Raw genomic sequence first — 25,296 nt, 5'->3', positions numbered from 1 at the left:
GTTGAGTCTAGTTTTCTCATGTTAAGAGATTTTTTTATGAGACTTTATGAATATATTTTTAGAAATAAACTCCCTTTGTAGTTTTTTACGAACTAACGTTTTTTCCATGTATAATGCGCCCCCATGTATAATACGCACCCTAAAAATGGCATGTTGATGCTGGAAAAAAGCCTGTACCCATGTATAATACGCACCTAAATTTTGACTCCTACTTAAGTCCATAAACGTAAAATTATTTCAGAAAAAATATCATCTTTGGGAACAACCGGATGTTATTCTGCCGGTCAGTATCACTGCGCATGCGCTAGCAAACCCGATAGCGAAGAAATGTTTCGGATTTGTGTAGGGTACATTGTGACAGCAAACGAGCAGGTGATCGAGCAAGCGTCTGATACGAGAGCATTGTGTTCGTATGGAGCGTGTTTGAAGTGAACAGCAGAGAAGTAAGCGCATCTGTAATGGCGGCCTCCGTATCATATCCGGATAAAAAAAATATATATATTATTTTTTTGTACCCATGTTTAATGCGCACCCCAGATTTTAGGACAATAAATTATTTAAATTTTGCGCATTAGAAATGGAAAAAAACGGTAGTTTGTTTTTTTCCCCCTAAAGTGGTACTACAGTGGTAAAGTTTGAGAACCACTGAATCCGCAATGCATTCCAGGGCCATTCTAAAAACTTTGTCCTGTCTCCGCGTGTGACTTTGCATACCAATGCTTGTGTTTACAAACACACGGACACGCGTGGACATAAAAAGCACGATCCAGTTTTGCCGCCCGGGAGACCAAAATAGATGTTAAAGACCAAAAAACCCTCCCACTGTGGAAAAGTGCGACCTGGAAACCGAAAGAGAAAAAAAAAACCTGTCCGTACTTAAAGGTTGTACTTGTACGTGCGGCTTTGCGTGTGCATGTTTGCCCAGGAGCAAGCCTGGCCCCACCCTTTGCCGTGACGTCACAGGGCAAGGAAATCGCTGGTTAAATTCAGTTGTAGAAATGGCAGCGCTGAGGCAGGAGCGTCGCTACGGGCTCTCCTGCGGCAAAATCCATAAACACAGCCTCAATCGAACACTTTATCACGTCAAACTCACTGACACCGCCATCCGGACCCTCGAAACCTACCAGAACTTGAAGGTAGGACAAATTATCATCTTGAACTGCCTTTTTTTTCTCTCCGCAAACGCTTTCTTTTCTTTTTATTTTATTTTTTATTATTACTTTTTTAAATCGAAAGTCCAGGAGCTGGAAAATTCCTGCTGGAATTAGTTTTGTCCACGAATGTTGGTGGTTAAAGTTATAAATTGAACTGTTTTCAAACGAGAAAGGAGTTCTGAGAAAACGTGTTGTTGATTTTCGAGCTTGGCTTCTTCGGATCATAACACAGAGCGCTGCGCTCCAAATAGACTTTTAACCAATGAAGGGATTTGATCAAATTCTCATCGTAAGCCTCCAGAACAATTTGTTTTTGGCTCAATAAGAAAAGCCGATCTAATTTCGAATGGTGCTTGTTTGTCAAAGAATAATCCCTTCCGCCCCTGAAAGAAGTTGCCATATGATAAGAATGATCTGCTGTTTTCGTATTGCGTTCAAAAACGCAACAGTTTAATCAGAAGGTCACAAAGTACCAGCAAGTATATAAAATGTCACCCTCAACGTACTTCCATCGGCAATAAAATACAGTATCAGCTAATAAAAGTAAGAATTATATTCCAGAAAGCTACTGTAACATGATTCGCAGTTTGAACATTACCACGGCACTTAAATATTGCAAAATAAAAACTTGTACTTGAAGAATAATTCCATTAAAATTAATTGATCATAAAGGTAAAACATGTACTGAGGGGAAAAAAAGCTGAAAACAAACTGTTCTTGAAGTTTAACTTGTATCTTAAAATTGATCTTAATGAAAGTTTAGAAACTAACAACTCTAAAGGCCTTGATGCAAATGTATTGTGCTAAAAAGCGAAATACAACTAAACTGCAGTGTGGGGCAATCTTTGGCTTGCCTCGATAGTTTCACTTTGCCAATCAATGAGGTCACCGATTATCATCCCTGCTTGGTAAATAAATCAATAAATCAATAACTGTACTTGCGGAATGTTTCCATTCAAATGTCATGCGCAAGAAAGGTTAAATACAACCAAATGGTACTCTGGCTGTGATTCTTCAGCCTACCACTAGGGGCATTCTGACAACCACTGAGTTGAGTGAAGTTGCGTCACTGTCAAAGCAAATGTACTGACCTGAACTTTAGCACAAAAAAAATAATTACATGTCCTAAACCGCAGCAATTTTTTTTTTCAACATTTGCATTAAATAAACATTAAATAAAATATACTTGAGAAAATTCATCTTTCCTGCATGCCACAATGTACACATACATGGTTGTTATCTCGCAAGCTAACAGCTCGCATTGAAATTTGTCAGCGTGGAGGCAATTTTTGACAACGAACACGTTTCTTCTTATTGCGTGCAATATGGAGTTGAATGGCAGCCAAGAAAATGGGAACAATGCTCTGCAACAGGGAGGATATTTCCCCAAAGCATTAATAATGAATTAAAAGCCCTGTCAATCACTGGTGCAGCTGTAGTTAACAGATAATAGTCTCATCCTATTAACCATGTATCCTTTTGCCTTAAAGGCACCACATTTTTTTATATTTCTTCTTAATCCGCAGGGGGGCAAAGGGGAAAATAGAAGTGGTCTTATGCCAGGCCCACTTGTACGAGAGGAAAAAAAAAGGCCTTTTAATGAAAACTAATTGCTTTCAGAAGGAGGTTGCTGCGTCCTCGGGGATGCGCCGCGCTCCTGATTTGCATTTTGTGAAGAAATCGGCTGCAATGGCCCCGCCCCCCACCCTGCAAACGTGCTCCAGTGACACGAAGATAGTTTTGTTTTCACCACGCGCATTTCTGGCAAGAAAGAAAGCCCAGACGACCAACGCACGTTGGGAAGCCTCGGTGGCATTTTCTGCCGGTGACTCCCGAGGAAGCTTTTACTCATCACTCGTCATGAATTGTGGCAGAGTTAGGAGGAGGGGCAGGTGACGGGGTGCTTCATCTTTTCATGTATGTGTGGATGAAAAAAACTTGTTTGGCGCATTGCTGTCATGTTTTGAGGCTATAAACATTTTGGGCACGATTCCAAAATGATCATTTTGCTTCTTTTGTCTCGCAGGCATCACTGCCCAATCAGACGTCAATTGGCTTCAAAGGAAGTCAGGGGGTAAGTTTTCTTCCCCCGTGCATCAGGAACCACATTGTAAAAATATGACCCGACTTCTGGCTCACTTCTTAAGAAGCGGCCTCAATTGCGCAAGCGAAAAAGGTCGTCGGCTGTGACTCATCAGATGGCGCCCAGATTTTAGCCACAAACATGACAAGTGTGAAGGAGAGGCTCTTGCTGAGCTCAGCTTCTGTGACAAATATTTTGCAAGAGAAAAGGCCTGCGTCACGTCCGCCGCGGGTTTACCCTACTGTCCCTTGTCTAAAAGAAGTCCGCTAATCCCCGCCATAGCCGATTGCCAAAGTGACTTTGCCGCGTGCACAAATGCAGGCCCGATCGACGGCCACGAGGTCCCGGAAGCTAAAAGACTAAACCACGGCCGTGTTGCATTTTGCGCCAATTGTTGGCAATTAAATGGCGGCGGCCTTGCAAGCGGAAAACGAGAGCAAGCTGGAATCATTGAAGTGATCAATAACGAGTATACAAATGAAGGTGATGCAATTTCAAAGAAAGACGAGTCCAAGCGGTGCGAGAGCTCCACGCTTTTTCAAGGAATTTTTCCCGGGCGGTTCTGCGTTCCCAGGGCAAGGAATTTCACATCCCTGTGCCGGGCAACCGGCAATTGTGCTTGCCAGCTTTTCTCAGCGGGACTGAGACGGCCTCTGTACGTTTTTGCTCAGGTGTTGCCGACTTGCCCGTTTGTATGTTCTGGCGGTGAATGACCCCACCCCTATCCGCCCTCTCCATTATTGGGTTGTTTCACCATCTTTGGCGTGACTGAAGCACCACAAATGAGTCTTTTGCACTTGTCATCTTTTTGCTCGCCGCCTCCCCCTTCTTTTTTTTGTCTTGAAGCTAATCGGAATAACAATTGTAGGAATTTGGCGCAATCTCAGCGAGAGCTAGAGTCGTGGCACGTGTTGTTGTTCTTCCAGGTTGCTCAAGTCCCATCTGTCTTTGTTTCCGCCCATGAATCACACATTATTTTATTTTATTTATTGAGGCCCGCCCGTCTGTCCTGATTGCGGTCTGGAGTGTCAATGAGGGCCTTTTGAGTGACCGGGCCGGTATTTGATTATGATCCGGTGTGGTCCGTGGACCGGCTCGGGAGAGGCCAGGAACGCTCTGCAGCACAGTTAGACGACCGCGAAACGCCAGCTTGTGTCTTTGTGCAGGTGTACCTAATAAAATGTCCAGCCCTGTAAATATTGACTATATTTACAGCCATTAGATTTTGTGGCATTGTAGGAAATAACCAGGCATCCTCCAGGGAAGTGCCGTTATTGTCTTGATTGATTGATTGAATATTTATTGATCCCGAGGGGTGGGGAAATTCAAGCCCCAGCAGTATCCATGGGTATACAAAGACACACAGATGGCATGAGTGCAACTCAATAGGCTCTCATAAGGCTGCCACACAACGGCGCCACAAAAAAAGTCAGAAGGTGCTCAAGATAAAAGCCATCAAAGCTAAAAGCCAAAGGAACAGCGGCCCAAAACACACAAAACCCCAAAACACACAAAATAACCTCCACGGGGTCCATCGACCGGTGTAAGGGCAGTCCAGTTCAACGGCGCCCAATGGACCGTGGTCGTGAATCTGTGAAAACATCACAAAGCAGGCAAACGTGTGAGCAGCGTCCCGGGCACCCAGTCGGGGCACGTGCAGATGGTCACCACGGGGCTAGCATGGCGAAAGTCATTGGTTCCGACGAGCACGAGGGAGCGGACTCCCCACAGGGGTTGCGGCTGCAAGGCCAAGGCGAGGGACCTGGTCATCACTGGCCGGATAAGCAGGAAGCCGTCGTAGAGTTACGCCGGTCTCGACCGAGGATCCCGGTCCCAGGAAGAAAATAAAATAAAAGATCCGATCCGAAGAGATACCGAGGTGCGGTAGAAGGCACCAGCATCGCCGAATTGACAAAAAGAGAGAAAAGAAGGAAATAAAGAGGAAAAGAGAGAACACTGCCGGGAGGCAGCCACTCACGGCGCCATACCAAGAAAAAAAATATATATATATTCTGGATCTGAGGTAGAAAAAAAAAAAAGCCAGGCAGTTGTTGTTGTCTCCATCCTAAGGGGGGGCGAGGCTTGGGGTGGGGGGACGCAATGAGGCTGACAGATTAGCCCTGGCTCGGTGGAGAAAGACTGATTCTGCGTGGCATAACAAGGCGGCAGCACCTTGGGGGATGTTCGACAGTTGCCCATCTCCATCTCCTCACGCGACTGCAGACAGCGCCCCCCCCCCTTTTTTTTTTCCGCTTTCCTGTCTCGACCCCCCCCCCCCCCCCCCACTGTCGTCAATAGTTTTTCAAGCACATCCCAGCTGGGCTCACAAAGCCCTTGTTAAAAAAATTGTTTTCTCACCCACCTGGGCTTGATCTTCTTCAAGCTGGAGGTCTGAGAGCTTGAAGGTTTTGAGATCCAGTTGGGTCCCAAAGTGGCTTTTTAACAGGATTCTTTCCTTTTGAGGATTGGACTCATTTTCTGTCAATACATTTTATTTTCAAAGTTCACTTTTTCCTACTCTTCAAAATGTTTTGTGTCAACTGCCCCTAAAAAACAATCGATCAACGACTGATGATGTCAACAAATCGTTCAGAGGGAAGCAGTCAGGTGGAAATTCTCTCGCTTGACCACAATGCCCAGGCGTGGAACATTCCGAAAGGGGGACCGTCCCTCATGCATCGGCTTTCCTGGAAAGCCAGCCCCCCTCCCTCCCGGCCGGCCACACATCCCCGCTGTTCATGAATAATCCAGGCGAGAGGCGGGGGGATGCGGCGAGAACAAAAGACGGCAGCTACGGCTGAGCAGGCTCCAAGGAGAAAACAATGGGGACTAGTGTGAGGACAGACAAGAGGGGCCAAGAGGCACAAGACTTCGAAATAAAAAAATAGATGGATCCCTTTGGTGCATCTTAAAAGATGAGCCGCTTGAAATATGCCCTAGGATTTAAAGATGGATTTATTATTTTTTTAAACAAGGACATCAGCGATGGAGTCTTGTGTCCCCCTCCCCTCCCCACGGAGATTTTCTGTTCCAGTTTAGTTCACACCTTACGATGGCTTGAAAGTATTTGACATCTCCAAACACAGACCGTGCCCGGAGGAGCAGATGTGCCGGGCCGAGCCACAGAGGCAGTTATTGTATCTGAGGGGAGGGGGGCGGCACAGTGACACGATGCCAGCAAACGTGGCCGTCCTGATGCTCGCCTCCTTCTGGAAGCGTCTAAACGGTGGGTGGTATTGCGACACACGCACGCCGCTAATCACGTCTTCCCCATGAAGCAATTCATCATCAGATTAAATTTGCACACTTGTAATTAGCGCACAGCAGAGAATAAGACGTTTAATGAATTCTTGCCTTCATAGCCAGACGGACAAATATGTCCTCTTTGCATATTTCCCGGAACGACGGGATGAGCGACAGCGTCAAAGCGCCGAAGACACATAGGATGATTATTCAAAGGTGCCGCGTTCGACCTTTTAATTGTTCCGAGTCCATTTGAGTCATTACGTAACTTGATGACGTAACTTGAGCGTCTAAGTAGGCTACGGCCAGCCCACGGTGATAAAAATGTCACCCGCTGGAACAGTCAACAGAACATTTAGAGGCAGAGCAAAGAGGAGCGTGTGTACATACTTGGAGAGCAAAGAGGAGCAGGAAAATGCTTCAGTTGCTCTCGTCCAAACGGTCTGATCTGAGTGACATTGATTAGAATTAGAATGCAAAGTGTGCACGGTGGCGTATAGAAGGATGGGGTGGGGGGCCAACGGTTGAGGGTGGGGGAGGCTCGTGTGCTGCTGCCTCCAGCCCCAAAGCCAGGACGGACGTGCTGCCACCGTTTGGCTGAGCGTCGCTTGGACTTCTAATTGTGGTGGCTGCTGGATGTCCCTCACAGCAAACTTTTGTCCTCCCCCCCGAGGACGAGCGAGGTCCGTCTGTTGCCTGCTCCTGTGCACTTTGATGCTTTAATGTCTCTTGATTTCCCCCTATCCCGAAGCAGACATACGCAGCCCCCCCAATACACTTTGCAAGCATCCAGGCAGAAATAGGTCAAACTTAATGATCAGCTGCGAGTCTCAAGTGTCCTTAGCCTTGCTGCCTTGCTTTCATGCTGCATTGCTTTCTTGCTTTCTTTCTTCCTTGTGTCCTTGCTTCCTTGACCCCTTACTGCCTTCCATGTTTCCTTGCTTCCTTGCTGCCTTGTTTCCTTGCTTTTTCATTTTGTGCTTGACATGGGTGGGCCGTGCTGTTGATGGGGGCAGGGTGAATGGCATGCGTTGCCTTTCACAAGGGGAGAGGGGAGAGCTGCTGCTCATTGGCTACCCACCCCAAAAACAAAATGCTTATAGCTTTGCTGCATGACTGGGCATTTGTGACAGTCCTGCCCGCCACATCTGCCAGGGGCAATGAGCCCTGAGCGACTCAGCTTATAATCAATCACTTATGACCGATGGCGACGCAGGCAGCCAGACATTTGTTTTCCTTGAGTCCCAAAAAAAACAAAACTGTGCCGCTTTACCCTCGGGCGCTTTTGGCCGCGACATACAAAGACAACAGCATGCGGCGGCCGCTCGGTCAACAGTTAGCGCAAATTCACACTCGCGTATAAAAGATGGAGATTATTATCGGGTGTCTTCAGAATCTAGGACAAAAATGTGGAGGGCAAAAGAGAGCCATGAGCGCTTTTGCCGAGAGCCGGTGCGTTGTAAAGGACGCATTACCTGCTCGCTAATGACTTTGCCAGTTGAACTTTGCTTTTAGTGGAAGTAGGTTTTGGGGTCGTTTGATGTAACGTGTCCCTGACATAGACAGCCTCACTCGCCATGCTGTGTTGCCATGGCTACATGGACAGCCCGCGATGAAGAGGGAAAAAAAAATAACGCTCTGCCATTGTTCTGTTCAGCCTTTCAGACAGACTCCTCCCACAAACGGCAACAGGTCACCATCCTTGACCTGGGACGACGAGTCGAGTCAGCCCGTATGAGAAAAAAAAAAAAAACGAAGTGAAAGTCAAAATGGGTACATCGAGTATTTTTCAAAACTCAGGCGACATCTGGGATTGATCAGGCCCGCGTTTTACGGAACCAACTGGCAATGCCAGCTACACACTCGAGGCGACGCCGTCAAACTTTATTTATACCTCCGCAAAATATATTTTGCTGCAACTCTTATTTTTTTACTCTATTTGACCCTTTCTAGTACATCAAGATCCCGACTTCGGAATCCCCCGATGGATTTAGAGTCTTCTCGTTCTACCTGTCCAGCGACAGCAAAGACAAACCCCAGTCCAGCTTCGACTGCATTCATCAGTTTGTTTCCGGGTAAGCAACGACGTGTATTAGCGGACAGGACACGCGAGGCTAATTGCGGTGAAAGGCTTCAAGATATTTTGTAAAGTGGGACAAATAAGGTTGAACGTCACTAACAATTGTATGTGCGATACGCCTTGCGCCATTCACACTTCCATACGAGACACTCAAGCTGTGTTAAGCTACACAAGAATTTAGCTAGCTTGCTAGTGATCAACGTTAGCCGCCAACTCTGCTGACTGAAATTTACAATGTCTTCCTCCTTGAAATCTGTACTCAAGCTTTGCTAAGCCATACAAGAAGTTAGCTAGCTTGCTAATGACCGACGTTAGCCGCCAACTCTGCTGACTGAAATTTACAATGTCTTCCTCCTTGAAATCTGTACTCAAACTTTGCTAAGCCATACAAGAGGTTAGCTAGCTTGCTAATGACCAACGTTAGCCGCCAACTACGCTGACTGGGATTAAAATGAGTTAGACTGATGCTTTCCACGAAATTCATCATAAGAACGAGTTTAGCACGCTGTGTTCTGAATGTTTCTGTGTAGTCTCCATCTCAAAGACGGCAACTGTTTACGGTTGTTGCCACTTATCAACTAATGAATAGAATTGACGTAACCCGTGCTTTCCGTGAAATAAGTCCAGGAGACTGTCGTGACCTCGTAAATGCGCTCAACTGACGCATGGGTGCTATTATTATTATTGTGACGGATGGCTAGCGCTTAGCTTGCCACGCTAACACACATTTTTGACCGTTCCATGAAAAGGGAGGGCAAGGATCAGCTGGAGAGCCAGGGCACCATCCAGGACAAGATCACTGTTTGCGCCACCGACGACTCGTACCAGGCCACACGGGAGCGCATGTCCCAGGTGGAGAAGGACATCTGGAGCCGCTCGGCCATCGAGATCAAACCGGGGCCAAGTAGGTCACGTGATGCGCAAAACTGTGATTTGATCCAAGTGCACCGTTGCGATTATGCGTGGAATCGAGCAGATCGCCGACACGATAACGGGCTTTCGTTTAACTGCTGTCACGCTGATCTGGATTGGCCTAAAAAGGTCATTTGGCTGTCTGACATTGGCCCACTTCTGCAAAACGTAAGTCACAGGGAAAGCGCAATGATAGCTAAACATGCATTTAGGAGCAACGTAGCATAAAATTTGTTTGTTGCTTGTAAATGCACCACTTTAATTAAATCTGAGCGTTGAGCTATTTATACATCTGTGCAAAGTTGACATAGAAAGGCTCAAGTTAGAAAAGAGCACAGACGGGTTTTTTCTTTTTTCTTTGCCTTCGGTCTGCAAATAGCCGCAGAAGTTGGCTTGCTAGTTTTCACATCTAACTCTTTGAGCGAGGTGCGTTACGTCTGCCTCAGCCACGTGCTTCTTCAGAATGTACCATTGCGTCTTGGACCTATGGCGACCTCCAAAGCATGGCTTAAAGTTGTAATAAGATTATGGAGCGCAGATAGCTATAAGCGGCGCCTGCCCAGGTCCGGCTGGCCGGCCCAATTATTGGAGGCATGTTTGCAAGAAAGGGCCTCTGTTTGCTTGTTGCTTCAATTTTCCTGGTACTCTTGCAGCAAGACTTGTTTGGCCACTTCACAGGAGAAAACGTGCTCGGTATAATGGCCCGGGTCCCGGTTGCGTAACACCGCAGAGTAACTGTGCTGAAGGCATTTGGAAAAGCCAACAGATGACTCCATTTGGGTCCCGGTTCTGCCATCTGTTTTGTTTCCCTTTGACAAATGCTCGACTGAGATCTGACTGCACGTGTCTTTGTTTTTGATCTCAGGTAAGTGCGTGAAGGTCCACAGGAAGCAGGGTCCGGTTGCGGGCTCAGACGGCAGCAACAAGCACTCGCCCAGCAACAAGAGGAGCCTTGTTCCCAGTCCTGCGGCACACCGGCCCTTGCGAGAGCGCGTGGTCCATCTCCTGGCCTTGAAACCGTATAAGAAACCCGAGCTGCTGATGTGGCTGGAAAGAGAACGGGCCGCTCCGAAGGACAAGGCTGACCTGACCTCGGTGCTGGATGAGGTGAGACGTAGAAGAACAATCCAACCGTAGAAAACGTAGAGATAAGATCACCGAGAGAAATGAAACCACAAAGTGATGGATAGATGATCCGGAAAAAGAGGTCATCATAGTGCAGTCGGTTCTGTTGTTCTCGAGATGTCCCGACAACTTATTGTTGTTGTTTTTTTGTTCAGGTTGGCAAGCTGAACCTTAAAGACAACAGCTATTCTCTGAAGGACGAGCTCTACAGACACGTCCAAAGAGACTGGCCCGGCTACCTGGACGAGGAGAAGCAACTCATCCACAGGCTTCTCATCAGGTTCACTTCACCATTGCCACTTTCGCTGCTCTGGTCTGATGTCCAAACATGTCTGACTGTCAATGTGTGAGCATTTCTTGCCTCATATTTAAAAAAATAATAATAATTACTTGTTGGCTGAATCAGCAGCGCCCCTGCTGGCGGCAACGCAGTAGTGCATTCTGCATTGATCAAATTTGAAAGGCTTAATGACATCATTATGATCTGACATTTAGCACGTTTTGTAGTTGAGTTAGTTTGAGTCTCAGGAAGAAAATTGAACTGAAAATGTTTTGGTACGTTTTTTTCGATAACCGCTTCAAACACGATAGCACGATTGCCAATTCTGTGCTTCAAAAACCAAACCGGATCAAGTTTGTGAGGCTCCCGATACAAAAAACCTCTTGCCACTATTTTTATTTTATTTTTATTTGTTTTACTTTTACAGATGTTATTGCATTTGAATGAAAAATAAAAGGCTGGATGTGGCAGCAATAGCAATGCTAGCAAACGTCCGCTAACGTCTACAAAAGGGCGCTGCGGTCATGCATTCTTCCGCACTGATGAATCTCTTAAAGCAGTGGTCCCCAACCTTTTTTGCGCCACGGCCCGGTTACATGTCAGAAATATTTTCGCGGACCGGCATTTATATAAATAAATAATACATTTATATAAATAAATAAATAATACATTTATAATAAATATATAAATACGATGAAATAAAAGGATACGACTGACATAAAAACAAGTAACGATGACAAAAATAAAACTAACCATTACGTTGAATTAGTGGGAGCACTGAGTTTGTTTCTCAGAAACGAGCCGGTCCCATCTAGACGTAATCGGAGACAATGACACCCGAAGTGATTAAGGTTTGTCTTTTATTGCAGGATGCTTGGTCTCCATGTGTTGAAGCAGTTTTGAATGCTTCATTGCTTGGTTAGTTAGCCTGTCGCCACGTATTAGCTTTGCGGGCTCGACTGGGGAAACATGTCACGTGACCGGGACAAGTGTCTTGACTTGAATTAATTGATCGTCGATAATTTTTTTTTTCTGTGCGGCTTGGCGGCCCGGTACCAAGTGACCCACGGACCGGTACCGGTCCGCGGCCCGGTGGTTGGGGACCACAGTCTGAAAGGACACATCAAAGTGGAGGGAAATAGATTTGCCTCGTACTTGCTTGCCAAGTGGCATTAGCGTAGCGTAGCATGGGTAGCATAGCACTGAAGAGCTAAGGCTAGCGAGGCTGAGCTTTACAGGGCTTTACGCTTTTTCTTTCTTCCCTCCTTCATGTGCCTGCCAGTAATCACGCAGGCCGTGTGCTTCTCAAGTGAATTTGGCTAATTGTGCCACCCCCCCCCCCCCTTCCCCTCCCCGCCTTGTTAACAACCCCTGCTAAGAGCAAAACACTTTGGTTGAGGTAATTAAATTGTACTCCAAGCGTGAAGATGCAAATACAGGCAGCGGGGCTCTTTGTGTTTGTGGCGCGGCGGGTTTCAAATCAGACTCGCTGATCATTTCTCAGAACAAGGTGATGAAAACGTGGAAGAGTTACTTATGGCACTTTTTAATGCAGAAAAAACACAGCAAGCAGATGAAAGGAGCCGAGGATTTGCTCCCGCATCTGCCGCTATTGTGGAAACACGTTCACTCATCTCGTCGACGGGCTGACAGCGCTGTTCTTCATCTCGTCTTCAGGAAGCTTCAGCCACTCCACAGCAGTGGCAGCAGCGGCGGCAGCGGCGGCCTGTTGAGAATTCCCCAAGGCAGCCAGTCATCCCAGAAAACGCCTGGGGACTCCCCTTCTTGCTTCAGCCCCGCAAAGACGCTCTCGGCGGTAATTGTTCACCTTCAATGCTTTGGACTTTCCCCGGCTCGTAAGGGAAGTGGGAGGGAATTTCCTGAGTGATTGCGATCAGGAGAGCAAAGGCACTTGACCCGTGTGTCCGTTTTGCCGCTAATATCCAAACTTTCTCCCCCCCGTAGAAACGGCATTTGCCTTTGGATCCATCCAACTTTCAAAGCCCCAAAAAACAAAGACTCCTAGAGCACTGCTTGCCACGCCAGTCGCCGTCCCACGTGGACGACGGCACCGACCGGGCCCAAAGTTCCTCGGACCACAAAGGCGACAATCATCTCTGGGCCTGTCCCAACGGGCTGCACTCGCCCCATAAACTGAGCGACTCCTCGGCCGCCGTTCCCAAAACGGCTTCCAAGGCGCTAAAGTCCCCCAACGCGGACGCTTCCCTTTGCACTGACCAACAAGTGCCCAACGCTCTACATAAAAAGAAGAAGTCAAAAAAGCACAAAGAGAAAGAACGCGAGCGCTTAAAAGCGGAGTGGATGGTGGAAAACAGCCCGGACCTGAAGAAGAGCCAAGAAAATCTCAAAGGTAAAGTCAGGCCGCTCGTCTTAACGCGTCACAAATTGATGATTGACAGCCGGCTGACCTCCGCGCTTCGATACGACTTATGTGACGCTGGCTAGCCTTATGGAATTTGCGTTGGCTCATTTGCGTGCTTTCTTCTTAGGAGAGAAAACCCCCGTCAGACAAACCACAAAAAAGGACCTGCCGGACTTTTTCTTGTGAGTCAATACCATCGAATCAGCCCAAAGCTTTCAAAACATTTACATGAAATTAAAGGAAAGCCAAAATGTTTGCGTTCTTCCCTAAAACTGGCTTTGAAAACAAATGACCTTATGCTTCCATCTGTTGAACTCATTCCGCGGCAATGGCAACTCACTCCACTAACCTCTAGTGCCACCTAGTGGAAGATTAAAAAAAAGACACTTCCCTTCAAAAAATATTTTTTTTCTTTCAGAAAATACGGCCCAATTACAGCACCAGAACAACGCGAGCAATACAAAGAAGACTTCTGCTCCGAGTACGACGAATACAGAGCCCTTCACGATCGCATCGGAGCCATCACCGAGATGTTTGTTCAGTTAGGCTCAAAGATCAACACGCTCTCGCCGGGAACGCAAGAGTACAAGGTACTGCCTGGACCCGCCAGGGTCAATCCGGTTCCTCTACTTATAAAAACACAACTGATAAGCAAAGCTGTTTGCTTTTCTCCCCTCTTTTAAATGTTTTCCAGCTAATGGAGGAGCAAATACTACAAAAGTACCGCAAGTATAAAAAGGTACGTTTCAATTATACAGAAGCACTTAGGTGACAAGAAACGTCAACTTTCAACTGGCGTTTCAGCCAGGCAGTGATTCTTTCGAGATCCCAATTATTGATTAACAAAGTGTCGCCTTGACGCCACCAGGGAACGCTGTTTGCCGAGGCTGTAACTTGTGAATGAACCAATTGTATTAAAACAGTCGAGTTAATCAGAGGCGCTTAAGACGGTGGGGCTGATATTTGTGTGTTGCTTTCAAAACAACTTTGAATGCGACTGCTTCATTTGCAAACCCAACTCACTCGAGCCCTCTCTCTTTTTGCGTCTTGTAGAAGTTTCCCGGCTACAGGGAAGAGAAGAAACGATGCGAGTATCTCCACCAGAAACTGTCACATATCAAAGGTCTGATCTCAGACTACGACCGGGCGCAGGAGCTCTCGTAGGAAGGATGAGTGAGTGCCTTGAGAAGGGACCAAAAGACTTGCAGCCGAGCCAAAGACTGATAGGTCGGTCGTGTTTTCGCGACTCGCTTGACTCCTTGCGACTCGCTTGACTCCTCCTCCGTGTGTCGACGGGGCGAAGGAGCCGTGAGAGGCTGCAAATGAATTGTCCTGCTGTAAACTGGGCAGATGTGCAAATGAAAGCCAAATCCTGCTTTTGTCTTTTTCCCCAAATTCAAGAGTTGATGGTTCGTGCCCAAATGATTCATGCGATTCTTTCTCATGCCACGCAGAAAGTATTCCAAGGATGGTACAATCAGTCGTAGGGGGGAACAAACATGCATCACTCGGAGAAACGTTTTCGCTCGCTCTTTGACGCACTTTATTAATTCATGTCAAAACATTGATTCGTTTGAATGACGCAAATAAAAAAAAAAACAGGGCTGTCCCTCCCTCCCGATCACGTGAAGACTCTTTTAAAACAAAACGGATTGTGATTAATCATTAAGGGAAACAAAAACCAGCACAGCAAAGAAGTCAAACTTGATTCAACTTGAAGCCTTAATTTGCATATAAAGAAATTTATTTTTCCGACCATAAAGATGACATCGTCCATACAATTTGAATGAATTCTATTTTTTGTAAAAATGTTTGGAGGTAGTATCGGGTAAGGACTCGGCATCGGCGGATGCTGAAAATCAGGTGACTTGAGTGCCAAAAAAAAATAAAACATCATCGGGACATCTCTACCAAAAATAATAACTGGAACCCGAAAATGTTCATCATTGAAACTTGGGCCATGTCAATTTCTGCGTTTCTATCGAGCTTCGTGTCTGTCGCCCATGTCTGCTAGCTGACCACAATTTTTGTTTCTTTTATATATCACAAACACATCAATATTTATTAGCACGGAAATAATCTCAGATGTGATTTGTAAATGGCCGCACGCCGCCGTTGCTCAATTTGGTGCGCTTCAATAAAGACAAGCGAGCGAGCTCAGTCAGGTCAGAGGACAATATTTATTACGATTGCACAGAATATTCTTTTCATTCCAAACAGAAGGGTGCCAACGTATTTCTTGATGCTAAAGCAAACTGGGAAAAAAATTAAGTGAGTCAAGGAAAAGCCAACAAGTGTCATTGCGAGATGACTATGCGCTCGCTCATCATCCCGATCGATTGTAGCCGTTTTTGTAAGCAGCAAAATACTGAAGGTGCCTTTGTTTGTCCCCAGGGACATAAAAAAAAAAAGGTTCTGCACCATTAAAGTGCTTTTGTGTTGCAAGTTCATTTTTCTCGTCCTTCGTGGCAAAAACGTCTTAGTGGGCCGGTTAACAATTAACGCCCGAGCTTGACCCCACGTGGGCCTCCAGAACACCAGCATATGTTTTGGCACAAGGGAGCCATTGGTCATATTAAAAATGTTACACGGCAACTAGCGCGAGCGACGAGCCCTCATTTTTCTCTACGTGACGCAACCAAATGTGAAATGAAAGAAATCCCGGCAGGCAAGCCATCGGCCGGGGAGGAAAAAATGTCTTATTTATTTCTCCGTGTTGGGATTATTCCTCTTTGCAAATTATTTATTTTCTTTTCTACAATAGAACCTGCAAGTGTGGGCCAAGGGAAATGGAATATATTTTTTGCAATTCCGATGTGTTATGCAAATACTGGCTTTGGAAGAAAAAGCTTTCAGGAAAACAAATGTATTCTTGTCTCAGCCCCACCCCCACAAAAAAAAGAAAATAAAGCTATTTTCAGTGGAACAGTGTGACATTTAGAGACCTGTGTTTTTAAATGCGAGCCTACAGACTATTTACTGGGGGTTGAAAACTGTTTTTTTTTTCCGTACTACTTAACGCCGACTGCCAACTTATGTCATCTCGACCGTTAATATCAAACTTGGCGAATAATCGAGTTCAAGCCGCTATAGTCAATGTCGGTTCATCCCCCTCATACGTGAAAAAAAAAAATCACCTCACATTTTTTTTGCTGAGTCATCATATTCAATCTATTGTGCTGCCCATTCAAAAAATTAAATTGAGAATTAAAGTTCAATGAACAATTATCAAATTGGGCCTTTCAAAGCTTCCAATCTTAAAAATCCTCCTTGTCCGAGCCAGGAAAGGAACACATCAAGCTTTGATTTTCAAATCGGGCCGCACGAGGGTTACGATTCCGATGAGCGACGACAGCAGGCCGCAAAAGGCGACGGCACCCGCGTTGGAGCGGTAAATGCCCAACTTGTCCAGCGGGATAGACAAATCACAAACGTTCTTGACAGTGTCCAAAAGAACGGCCGGCTGGGATTTGAAGCAGTGCAGCAGCAGGAAGACCAAAGCGTCCAACTGAGGGACTGTCACCTCGGCCACGTCGGGATTCTGCTTCAGATGTGAAATCATTTTCCGCCTGAAGTGCTTCTCCCTGGTTTTCTCCGCCACGAAGCGAGAGATGACGTAAACGTCTCGGCTCAGGCTCATGACGAGCGAGAGGAGGTAGCATCGCGAGGCGGCCGCGCTCCAACGCTCCTTGTCGATACCGGCCAGGAGGCCCACGCCGGCGGCCCACAGCGTGTTATCGCAGATGAAGTAGAGAGCTCGGCCCACATCGGCCACCGCCAGGCAAAGGCAAAGCGCTGGGTCCGAGAGGCGTGAGTTGCGCTTGGCCGACTCAATGGCGTTTATTGTGTTCCCCAGCCTGAACACTGAGGAAAGGGAACAGACAAAAAAAAAAGGGGGTCAGTTAGGCAACATGATATAGCAACCTAATCGTTAGCCCGTCCAAATGTCAACATCTGGCCAACAAATATATTATTTTGGTGATTGTGCAATTTTTTGCCTTTCTACTGACTTTGTTATTGTTCCCTTTATGTCTAAGTAGGATTGGATTGTTGTCACATGGTTATTTGAAATATGCCCCACATCAACAGCATGAACTTTCTCAGACATTTTGTGACCACCATGAGCCAAAATCTGGTACCAGCTCTGACCTTTGAAGCAGTTTGGGTCTGGAGGCTGCTCAGCTGGGACGCTTCAGAGCAGGGGTGTCAAACTCTAGTCCTCGGGGGCCGCAAATGATCAGTTCATCCTCACATTCTGCAGGAGCCTGATAATTGAATCAGGTGTGTTTAACGAGGGAAACCTGGAAAACATGTAGGAATGCGGCCCCCGAGGACTGGAGTTTGAGACCCCTGTTTCAGAGAAATAATCAAGCGCTCTGCCAAGCGCGTCTTGACCTCATAACAGCAACAGGAGAGACAAGAATGTCTTTGTAAAGCAGGGCCAGCAGCTCGTATACAGTCCGTCTGGGAATTTTAGATTGAATCAGAACCTTGAAGTCCAAAAAGTGAGCCCGGGTAGAAAGTCAAAGCTGTCTGTCACCACACAGACACGGATCTCAAAGAGACAAGCCTCAAAGTCTCCCGCCGTTCGCCACAATGCATTTATTGTGTCAAAGGTGAGAGACACACAGTGGTTATTTTGCCATCAAGTTTTCTCGCCTTTGCATGACTAAAAAAAGCTGCAAGCTGATCCTCTCTGGCTTTTATATTTTGATGACAATTGATTCATATTTATACAGATCTGTGTTCACGACTGTGAGTCATAGATGGAGAAGGAGGGGGTTCCCTCGTCATCGTCGGGGTCGCGGGTTCAATTAACAATAAGAATGTTTGGAGATTTTAATGCGTGGGTAAAATGTAATGACGTCATTGAAAACAAGCCCACCCTTGTACAAATTTCATTGCAATACGTTAAAGAAAAAACAGCTTGTCTGGTATGTAACAATGAAATATTGATTCTACAGGCAGAGTATGAGAGGGATGGTCAAATAAGATTAGCACATATTTCGAACAATCATGATTGATGGAACTCACGCTTTCGTCCAGCACTCATGTTTGCCTCCAAACGTTCAAGTTTGCTCACAAGATCCTTGCGCCGGTTGTCATTTCGAAGAGCGTACGCACACAAGGCACATGCGTATTGGGTGGCTCTAAAACAAGAAACAATTGTAACAGGTGTTCAGGTGTTGTGCTTGATTTAGTTCCCCCGTGAGATTTTGTTCCCCCTGCCGCGGGAGCGCCCACGCCTTATTTGGAAAGCGAAAAACTAGGGGTGTAAATCGCGGGTTTTGTCACGATACGATATCATATCGATACAAATAAACACGATACGATATTTGCCGATATCTTAAACCCTGCTGTGATTCATTCACGATACATCACGATATAGTGCTCTACGATCGATACATATATATATTTTTTTTAAATAAAAAATATAGAACAATATCCTGATTTATAACAATTCATACGCAAAATCAACAAGGTACTGCAAACTCTTTATTTAGGAAATTACAAGAGTATTGTAGTATACAAAGTGCTTATTTTAACACTGAACTTTGATGTCGTGTTTTTTCTTTAAATGTGCGGCGAGATTTGTGCTTCCTGAATATTTGATCACCGCATGGCAGGATTTACAAACTGCAAGTGTTTTGTCCGATGAGTCATCTTTTCTTTGGAATCCAAAGTGCTTCCAAACGAATGACTTGAAGCCTAAAGGGGAGCAAATTTCCTCGTCTTTTTGGACACTAGCCATAGCACCAGCCCAGGAGCCGCGTACTACCGTTTTTTTCCGTGTATAGTGCGCCCCCATGTATAGTACGCACCCCTAAAAATGGCATGCTGATGCTGGAAAAAAGCTTGTACCCATGTATAATACGCACCCAATTTTTATGAATTTTTAAAAAAAAAAAATTAATCTTTTTTTTTTTTTTTTTTTTAAGTCCCAATGATCGTCACACACGCAGGGAGGCAATGGGTCCCATTTTTATAGTCTTTGGTATGGTCTTAACTAGGCTGGATGTAATTTTCTTTGTTGGCGTTGATTTCTCCGACTGCCCGTAAACGCACCACCGCGCTCCGTGCGCATGGAGCGTGTTTGAAGTGAACAGCAGAGAAGAAAGGAACAAGGCAAAGTGTTGTGAAATAAAATATTACCTGTAATACGGATTTAGGTAGAGAACTGAACTCTCGCTCTTTATATAGCTTGCTCATCCGTTCTGCGCATCTGTAATGGCGGCCTCCGTATGATATCCGGTTTGCGTGTGTGCGAGAGCGAGAGAGAGAGAGAGAGAGCGTGCGAGAGAACGCTCAACCGTAGCGCGCCGCCGACCGCCCAACTGCACCGGGCTGGTCGATTATTGTGACAGAGCCGTCGCTGAAATTTAGAAGATATTTTTAAAGTCCTGATGTACTTTCTAAAATTTAAGTGGACCTCAGTGCGCACTGCGCAGGGAGCTTAATTTGGTGCGGTCGCGCAACCGCAGCGCGCCGGGCGCTCACTGTCGCATTGCTTAAAGAGCGCCTTTGTGTTTTAGGATGAACAGCAGAGACCAAAGGAACAAAGCAAAGTGTTGTGAAATAAAATATTACCTGTAATACGCATTTTGTTATTTGCTGATTGAAACTGCTAATTAAACTGTGAATTGAAACTAATAGGAAGAAAACAACTCTCGCTCTTTATATAGCTGACGTGTCTTGCGCATCCGTTCTGTGCATTTTATTTCACAACACTTTGCCTTTCTTCTCTGCTGTTCACTTCAAACACGCTCCATGCGACCGCAATGCTCTCGTATCAGACGCTTGCTCGATCACCTGCTCGTTTGCTGTCCCGTGCGCGCACGAAGCGCGGTGGTGCGTTTACGGGCAGTCGGAGAAATCAACGCCAACAAAAAAAATTACATCCAGCCTAGTTAAGACCATACCAAAGACTATAAAAATGGGACCCATTGCCTCCCTGCGTGTGTGACGATCATTGGGACTTAAAAAAAAAAATAAAAAAAAATGAAAAAAAAAATTTTTTTTTTTTTTTTTTTGTACCCATGTATAATGCGCACCCCAGATTTTAGGACAATAAATTAGTTAAATTTTGCGCACTATACACGGAAAAAAACGGTAGTTGTCGACTCCCCTTTTACGTGCCTGCTCTGCTCACAACACAACACGCCGCGTACTGCTCCCGGAAAGAGGAAGCAAGCAACAATGAACTGGATTTCAAAATAAAGTCGCGTCTAATGTCCGAGGTCAAACACGGCGATATAAATCGATGTTTACGTTTAGCATCGATGCCAATAAATCGTAGAGCCTTATATCGATTAATCGATGTGTATCGATGAATCGTTACACCCCTACGAAAAACCGATGTCGTACGGCGTCGTACGGCGTCAACACTATGTTGTTTTCAATAAAAACATGAAGAACTCACGTTTACGTCAGTCAATTTTAATTTTTATAAAGAATTATTCTCATTTGATGTCTTTAAATTCATCCGCGTTCTGCCATTGAAGCGGGGTGCATTCAAAGACCGGTCGTACAGACGGAACACTCATTCACTTCACCAAAAAGCAACAATATAATTACGTGAGCTCTTTGCATAAACCTCGATGAAAAGAAACTCCTCTTTTTGGGTACAGGCTACAAGGAGTATATATTACAAAGGAGACTTTCTACTTAATTGTGATCATCATTCATCCATCCATCCATTTTATTACTCAGGTATTTTCAAAGCAAATTAATATTGTTGCATTTATTAATTTTCTTTAACATGACAGCGCAATATAATTGAAAGCTGACACTATAGCAATGTCAAACGTGTTCATTTAAGAAAAAGCTACACACGTTTTGTGATCAAATCTTTCATAACGAGAATGATTTGAGTGAATTGATTTGAATGAATAATTGAGAAGAAATTTCAGTTCTGAAGGCTCCTTTTGTCCCAAGCAAAGTGACAGATGGTGGGGAGGGGGGATAAAAAGTTGTAACAAGAACTCTATAAAAAATGTCAAGCCGTGAGGATATGTCCCCCCCCTTATTTTGAGAACGGTGAGTGCTGGACTCCAGCTGTTTTTTTTCTGTCTTTCTGGGGGTCTGTTCAGGTTGTGTGAAAAAAATTAAACAGGTTCCCTCATTCCTAGGCCAAATTACAGGGGGGGAACAAATCCTCACGGGTGCTCTGTGAGAATATGTTCCGCACTTCGCGTCATTTCGGCATTGTTTTCTGACAACAATACGCTGCCGCACAATGGACCCAACTATTTACCAACAAATTATTGCACTGTCCCCCATCCCAGGCAACAAGATTCAACCTCTTGTGATGTATTTGCTTTGAAAGTATGCATTTGATTTACAGACTAGATTTACCAAACTCATATCACTCAATTATGCAAAAACTTAATCAAACATTACTCAAAACTTTAGAGTTCATACAACAAAGGACTAAAAGAAATTATTGTCTGACAGCAGAGGTTTTTGTATGATATATAGGCTAAAGATGGCAAACATTGAAAGCATTCTTTATGCACTGTAAACATCTGCAATTGTCTTTTTCAGTTTGCAGAACATCTTCTTTCCAATGAAGAAATAGATTTCTCAGCAAAGGCACATGATGTAAATACCGTTTTTTTCCATGTATATTGCGCCCCCATGTATAATACGCTAAAAATGGCATGTTGATGCTGGAAAAAAGCCTGTACCCATGTATAATCCGCACCCAAATTTTGACTCCTACTTAAGTCCGTAAACGTAAAATTATTTTAGAAAAAAGATCATCTTTGGGAACAACTGGATGTTATTCTGCCGATCAGTATCACTGCGCATGCGCTAGCAAACTCAATAGCGAAGAAATGTTTCGGATTTGTGTAGGGTACATTGTGACAGCAAACGAGCAGGTGATCGAGCAAGCGTCTGATACGAGAGCATTGTGTTCGTATGGAGCGTGTTTGAAGTGAACAGCAGAGAAGAAAGCGCATCTGTAATGGCGGCCTCCGTATGATATCCGGATTAAAAAAAAAAAAAAAAAAAATTGTACCCATGTATAATGCGCACCCCAGATTTTAGGACAATAAATTAGTCAGATTTTGCGCATTATACATGGAAAAAAACGGTAGGTACAGGCTGCAAATTGCCACCACACTTCTATTAGAGACTGGTAAGTAATATGCACCCAAGAGATGTTATTGCCACCCAAAGAATGGTCCTGACTGTGCTATCAATGCTATATACAACTCAGTTAAGTTTTACACAGGGAAGTACTATAGCAATTCTTCTGTCTTTGTTTTCACAGATGATTTATCTAACTTGTGCTTTGTTTGTGGGGAAGCTACACATGACACAGACAACAGATGGGTAATTATGTCAGGTCTTGTTAACTAATGCATGTGATGATTAAGAAATATATTGAATTACACATTCGTTGTAAATTATTGTAAATGTGCTGCATTGTATGATCTTGCTTTTTTCTTTGTTTATCAGATTCAGTGTGACGAGTGTTGCAGGTGGTTCCATCTTGTATGTGTCGGGGAGCCTCCAACCGAAGGCTCTTTTTTGCGTACATGTACAGAAATTAAATGCTAAATATTTGAAGCTTGCTTGAAGACCATTTTGCTTTTTTTTTTTAATTAAAATTTGTATTTTTTCATTTTATTTTATTATAAAAAAAATTTTAAATGTAAAAAATTTTTTTTCTTAAAGTTTAAAGTTATAATTTTTTATGTATATTAGGTATATGATTAAGAAACAAAGTTGTTTGACCAAAATAAGGCCAAAGAAATTGATAAAGTGCAGTAATAACGGTATCACTGCACAAATCATCAGAAAACCCCCCCGCTGGAGTCCAGCACTCACCGTTCTCAAAATAAGGCGGGGGGGGGGACAAATCCTCACGGGGCAGCTGTGAAGATTTGTTCCCCCCCTGTAATCTGGCCTAGGAGTGAGGGAACCTGTTCAAATTTGCCACCCAACCTGAACAGACCCCCAGGAAGACAGAAAAAAAACTGCTGGAGTCCAGCACTCACCGTTCTCAAAATAAGGGGGGGGGGGGGGGGGGGGACATATCCTCACGGCTTGACATTATTTATAGAGTTCTTGTTACAATTTTTATCCCCCCTCCCCACCATCTGTCACTTTGCTTGGGACAAAAGGAGCCTTCAGAACTGAAATTTCTTCCCAATTATTCATTCAAATCAATTCACTCAAATCATTCTCGTTATGAAAGATTTGATCACAAAACGTGTGTGGCTTTTTCTTAAATGAACACGTTTGACATTGCTATTGTAAAGATGTGGATTAGTGGTTAGGGATGGAGCACTATGGACGAGTCCGGTTAGAGAATCTTGCATCAACTTTATTCTCAACAGCAGTGAGTGTACAGGTTTCCAGGAGTGTATGTTAGTGGGTTTGAGTGTGTACTTGTATACATGTGTGTATATGTGTGTTTGGATATGTGTGTTCTAAAAGTGTATGTACATGTGTGTGTGCATGTGTGTGTGTGTACAGAAGGAAAACAAAGGGAAATAATGTAATTAGATTATGACAGTCAAATTACATCATCTAATAAACATATGCATAAACAGCTATGTAGGGTATCTCAACTACAATAGCACAATGCAAGCAATAACAACTGATATACAGGGCCATAAACTTTACTACTGCTACCACACTTAATGAACATTCAATAAGTGCGTTACTGCCGCTTTAAGACGTGCACTGCTGGCCGACGGCACTCGGTAATAACAACGTATATTACACAACTGAACTAAACACAGTAATACATTTCTAACGCTATAAGCACACGTTTGACAAACATATGACGATAGTACGCAGACAACATGGCGGCACCCCGTGCGAAGCCATTAACCACGCGCTTATCCCATACAAGTTATATTCGCTCGTACCAGCAACAGGAAGTAAACAAAGATATGTTCGCTCCCCCAAGTGTACAGGCCAGTCTGCTAACTCACCTGGGGTTTCATAAACGCACACAAATGTCACGGGAAAAAGGGGTTTGTAAGTCCGTTTTCCTCCCTAAGCGCGAGACCAGCAAAGGAGCGTGCAGCGTTCTCATAAGTGTCCCGCTTTCTGAGGAGGCGTTCAAGTGCACCTCGGAAAAGTCGGTGTCGGATCAATAGACTTTCGGACAGCTATAGTGTCAGCTTTTAATTATATTGCGCTGTCATGTTAAAGCAAATTTATAAATGCAACAATATTAATTTGCTTTGAAAATACCTGAGTAATAAAATGGATGGATGGATGGATGGATGAATGATGATCACAATTAAGTAGAAAGTCTCCTTTGTAATATATACTCCTTGTACCCTGTACCCAAAAAGAGCAGTTTCTTTGCATCGAGGTTTATGCGTAATTATATTGTTGCTTTTTGGTGAAGTGAATGAGTGTTCCGTCTGTACGACTGGTCTTTGAATGCACCCCGCTTCAATGGCAGAACGCGGATGAATTTAAAGACATCAAATGAGAATAATCCTTTATGAAAATTAAAATTGACTGACGCAAACGTGAGTTCTTCGTGTTTTTATTGAAAACAACATAGTGCTGACGCCGTACGACGCCGTACGACATCGGTTTTTCGCTTTCCAAACAAAGCGTGCGTGCTCCCGCGGCAGGGGGAACAAAATCTCACGGGGGAACCAAATCAAGCACAACACGTTTGTGTTGTGAGCTACTTTCTTTTGCGTAATAACATCAAATAAAAAGAAATATAAAGTATGTATCTTTAAAAAGCCTACCTGAAAAGACGATCCCTACCCTGACTCTGGTTGATGACGTTTTGCACCAACTCCATATTTGCTGCCTGGATCGTTGGAGAACAACTTGTTCTACTTGTTGCACGCTCTTTGGATCTGATTTCCCTGACTCAGCACAACGCCTGCGATAGTGTTCGGTCGTGCGGAATTAAGCTCAGGTTTAAATTGGAGGTCAAAACCAAAATAAAGTTTGCAGCGACGGTTAAGAATTAAACTTGGTCCAAACTCGTTTAAACACGGAAGTTTTAGTGGGCGTAATAAATGCCGAGAGAGTTTTCGTCAC

The 25,296-nt window shown here is 44.6% G+C and overlaps 2 protein-coding genes across 3 annotated transcripts; one reads left to right on the top strand and one right to left on the bottom strand.

Annotated features, from left to right (window-relative positions):
• The first annotated feature begins 964 nt into the window (after window positions 1-964).
• On the top strand, window positions 965-16,191 carry LOC133156521 (RNA polymerase II elongation factor ELL2-like). 2 transcript variants are annotated; one of them, XM_061282319.1, is made up of 12 exons: window positions 971-1,136; window positions 3,181-3,228; window positions 8,434-8,555; window positions 9,310-9,464; window positions 10,338-10,579; window positions 10,753-10,877; window positions 12,555-12,693; window positions 12,843-13,248; window positions 13,388-13,442; window positions 13,679-13,850; window positions 13,955-13,999; window positions 14,314-16,191. In XM_061282319.1, exons 1-12 carry the CDS (start codon window positions 999-1,001, stop codon window positions 14,422-14,424), a joined length of 1,758 nt encoding a protein of 585 aa, XP_061138303.1. In that variant the 5' UTR covers window positions 971-998; the 3' UTR covers window positions 14,425-16,191. The 2 variants fall into 2 exon arrangements, with proteins under 2 accessions (XP_061138304.1, XP_061138303.1); XM_061282320.1 differs by lacking the exon at window positions 3,181-3,228 and having other exon boundaries at window positions 965-1,136.
• Window positions 15,422-25,296, bottom strand: pex11a (peroxisomal biogenesis factor 11 alpha). Its single transcript, XM_061282360.1, has 3 exons — window positions 24,996-25,296; window positions 18,295-18,410; window positions 15,422-17,124 (listed from the first exon to the last, which is right to left on the bottom strand). The coding sequence occupies exons 1-3, from the start codon at window positions 25,049-25,051 to the stop codon at window positions 16,556-16,558; spliced, it is 741 nt and encodes a 246-aa protein (XP_061138344.1). The 5' UTR covers window positions 25,052-25,296; the 3' UTR covers window positions 15,422-16,555.

The sequence above is a fragment of the Syngnathus typhle genome, linkage group LG7 (genome assembly GCF_033458585.1).
Source record: "Syngnathus typhle isolate RoL2023-S1 ecotype Sweden linkage group LG7, RoL_Styp_1.0, whole genome shotgun sequence".
Classification (NCBI taxonomy): Eukaryota; Metazoa; Chordata; class Actinopteri; order Syngnathiformes; family Syngnathidae; genus Syngnathus; species Syngnathus typhle.
The sequence above is the reverse complement of the archived record's forward strand: the minus strand, read 5'-3'. Positions and strand labels throughout refer to the sequence as shown.

Excerpts from the sequence above, each read along its gene's own strand:
- pex11a (XM_061282360.1), bottom strand. The coding sequence starts at position 25,051 with ATGGAGTTGGTGCAAAACGTCATCAACCAGAGTCAGGGTAGGGATCGT. Across the intron at positions 18,411-24,995 it reads GGTAGGGATCGTCTTTTCAG|AGCCACCCAATACGCATGTG; the intron begins GTAGGCTTTTTA and ends TTCTTGTTTTAG. Across the intron at positions 17,125-18,294 it reads CATGAGTGCTGGACGAAAGC|TGTTCAGGCTGGGGAACACA; the intron begins GTGAGTTCCATC and ends CCCTTTCCTCAG.
- LOC133156521 (XM_061282319.1), top strand. The coding sequence starts at position 999 with ATGGCAGCGCTGAGGCAGGAGCGTCGCTACGGGCTCTCCTGCGGCAAA. Across the intron at positions 9,465-10,337 it reads CGAGATCAAACCGGGGCCAA|GTAAGTGCGTGAAGGTCCAC; the intron begins GTAGGTCACGTG and ends TTTTGATCTCAG. Across the intron at positions 13,851-13,954 it reads CGGGAACGCAAGAGTACAAG|CTAATGGAGGAGCAAATACT; the intron begins GTACTGCCTGGA and ends AATGTTTTCCAG.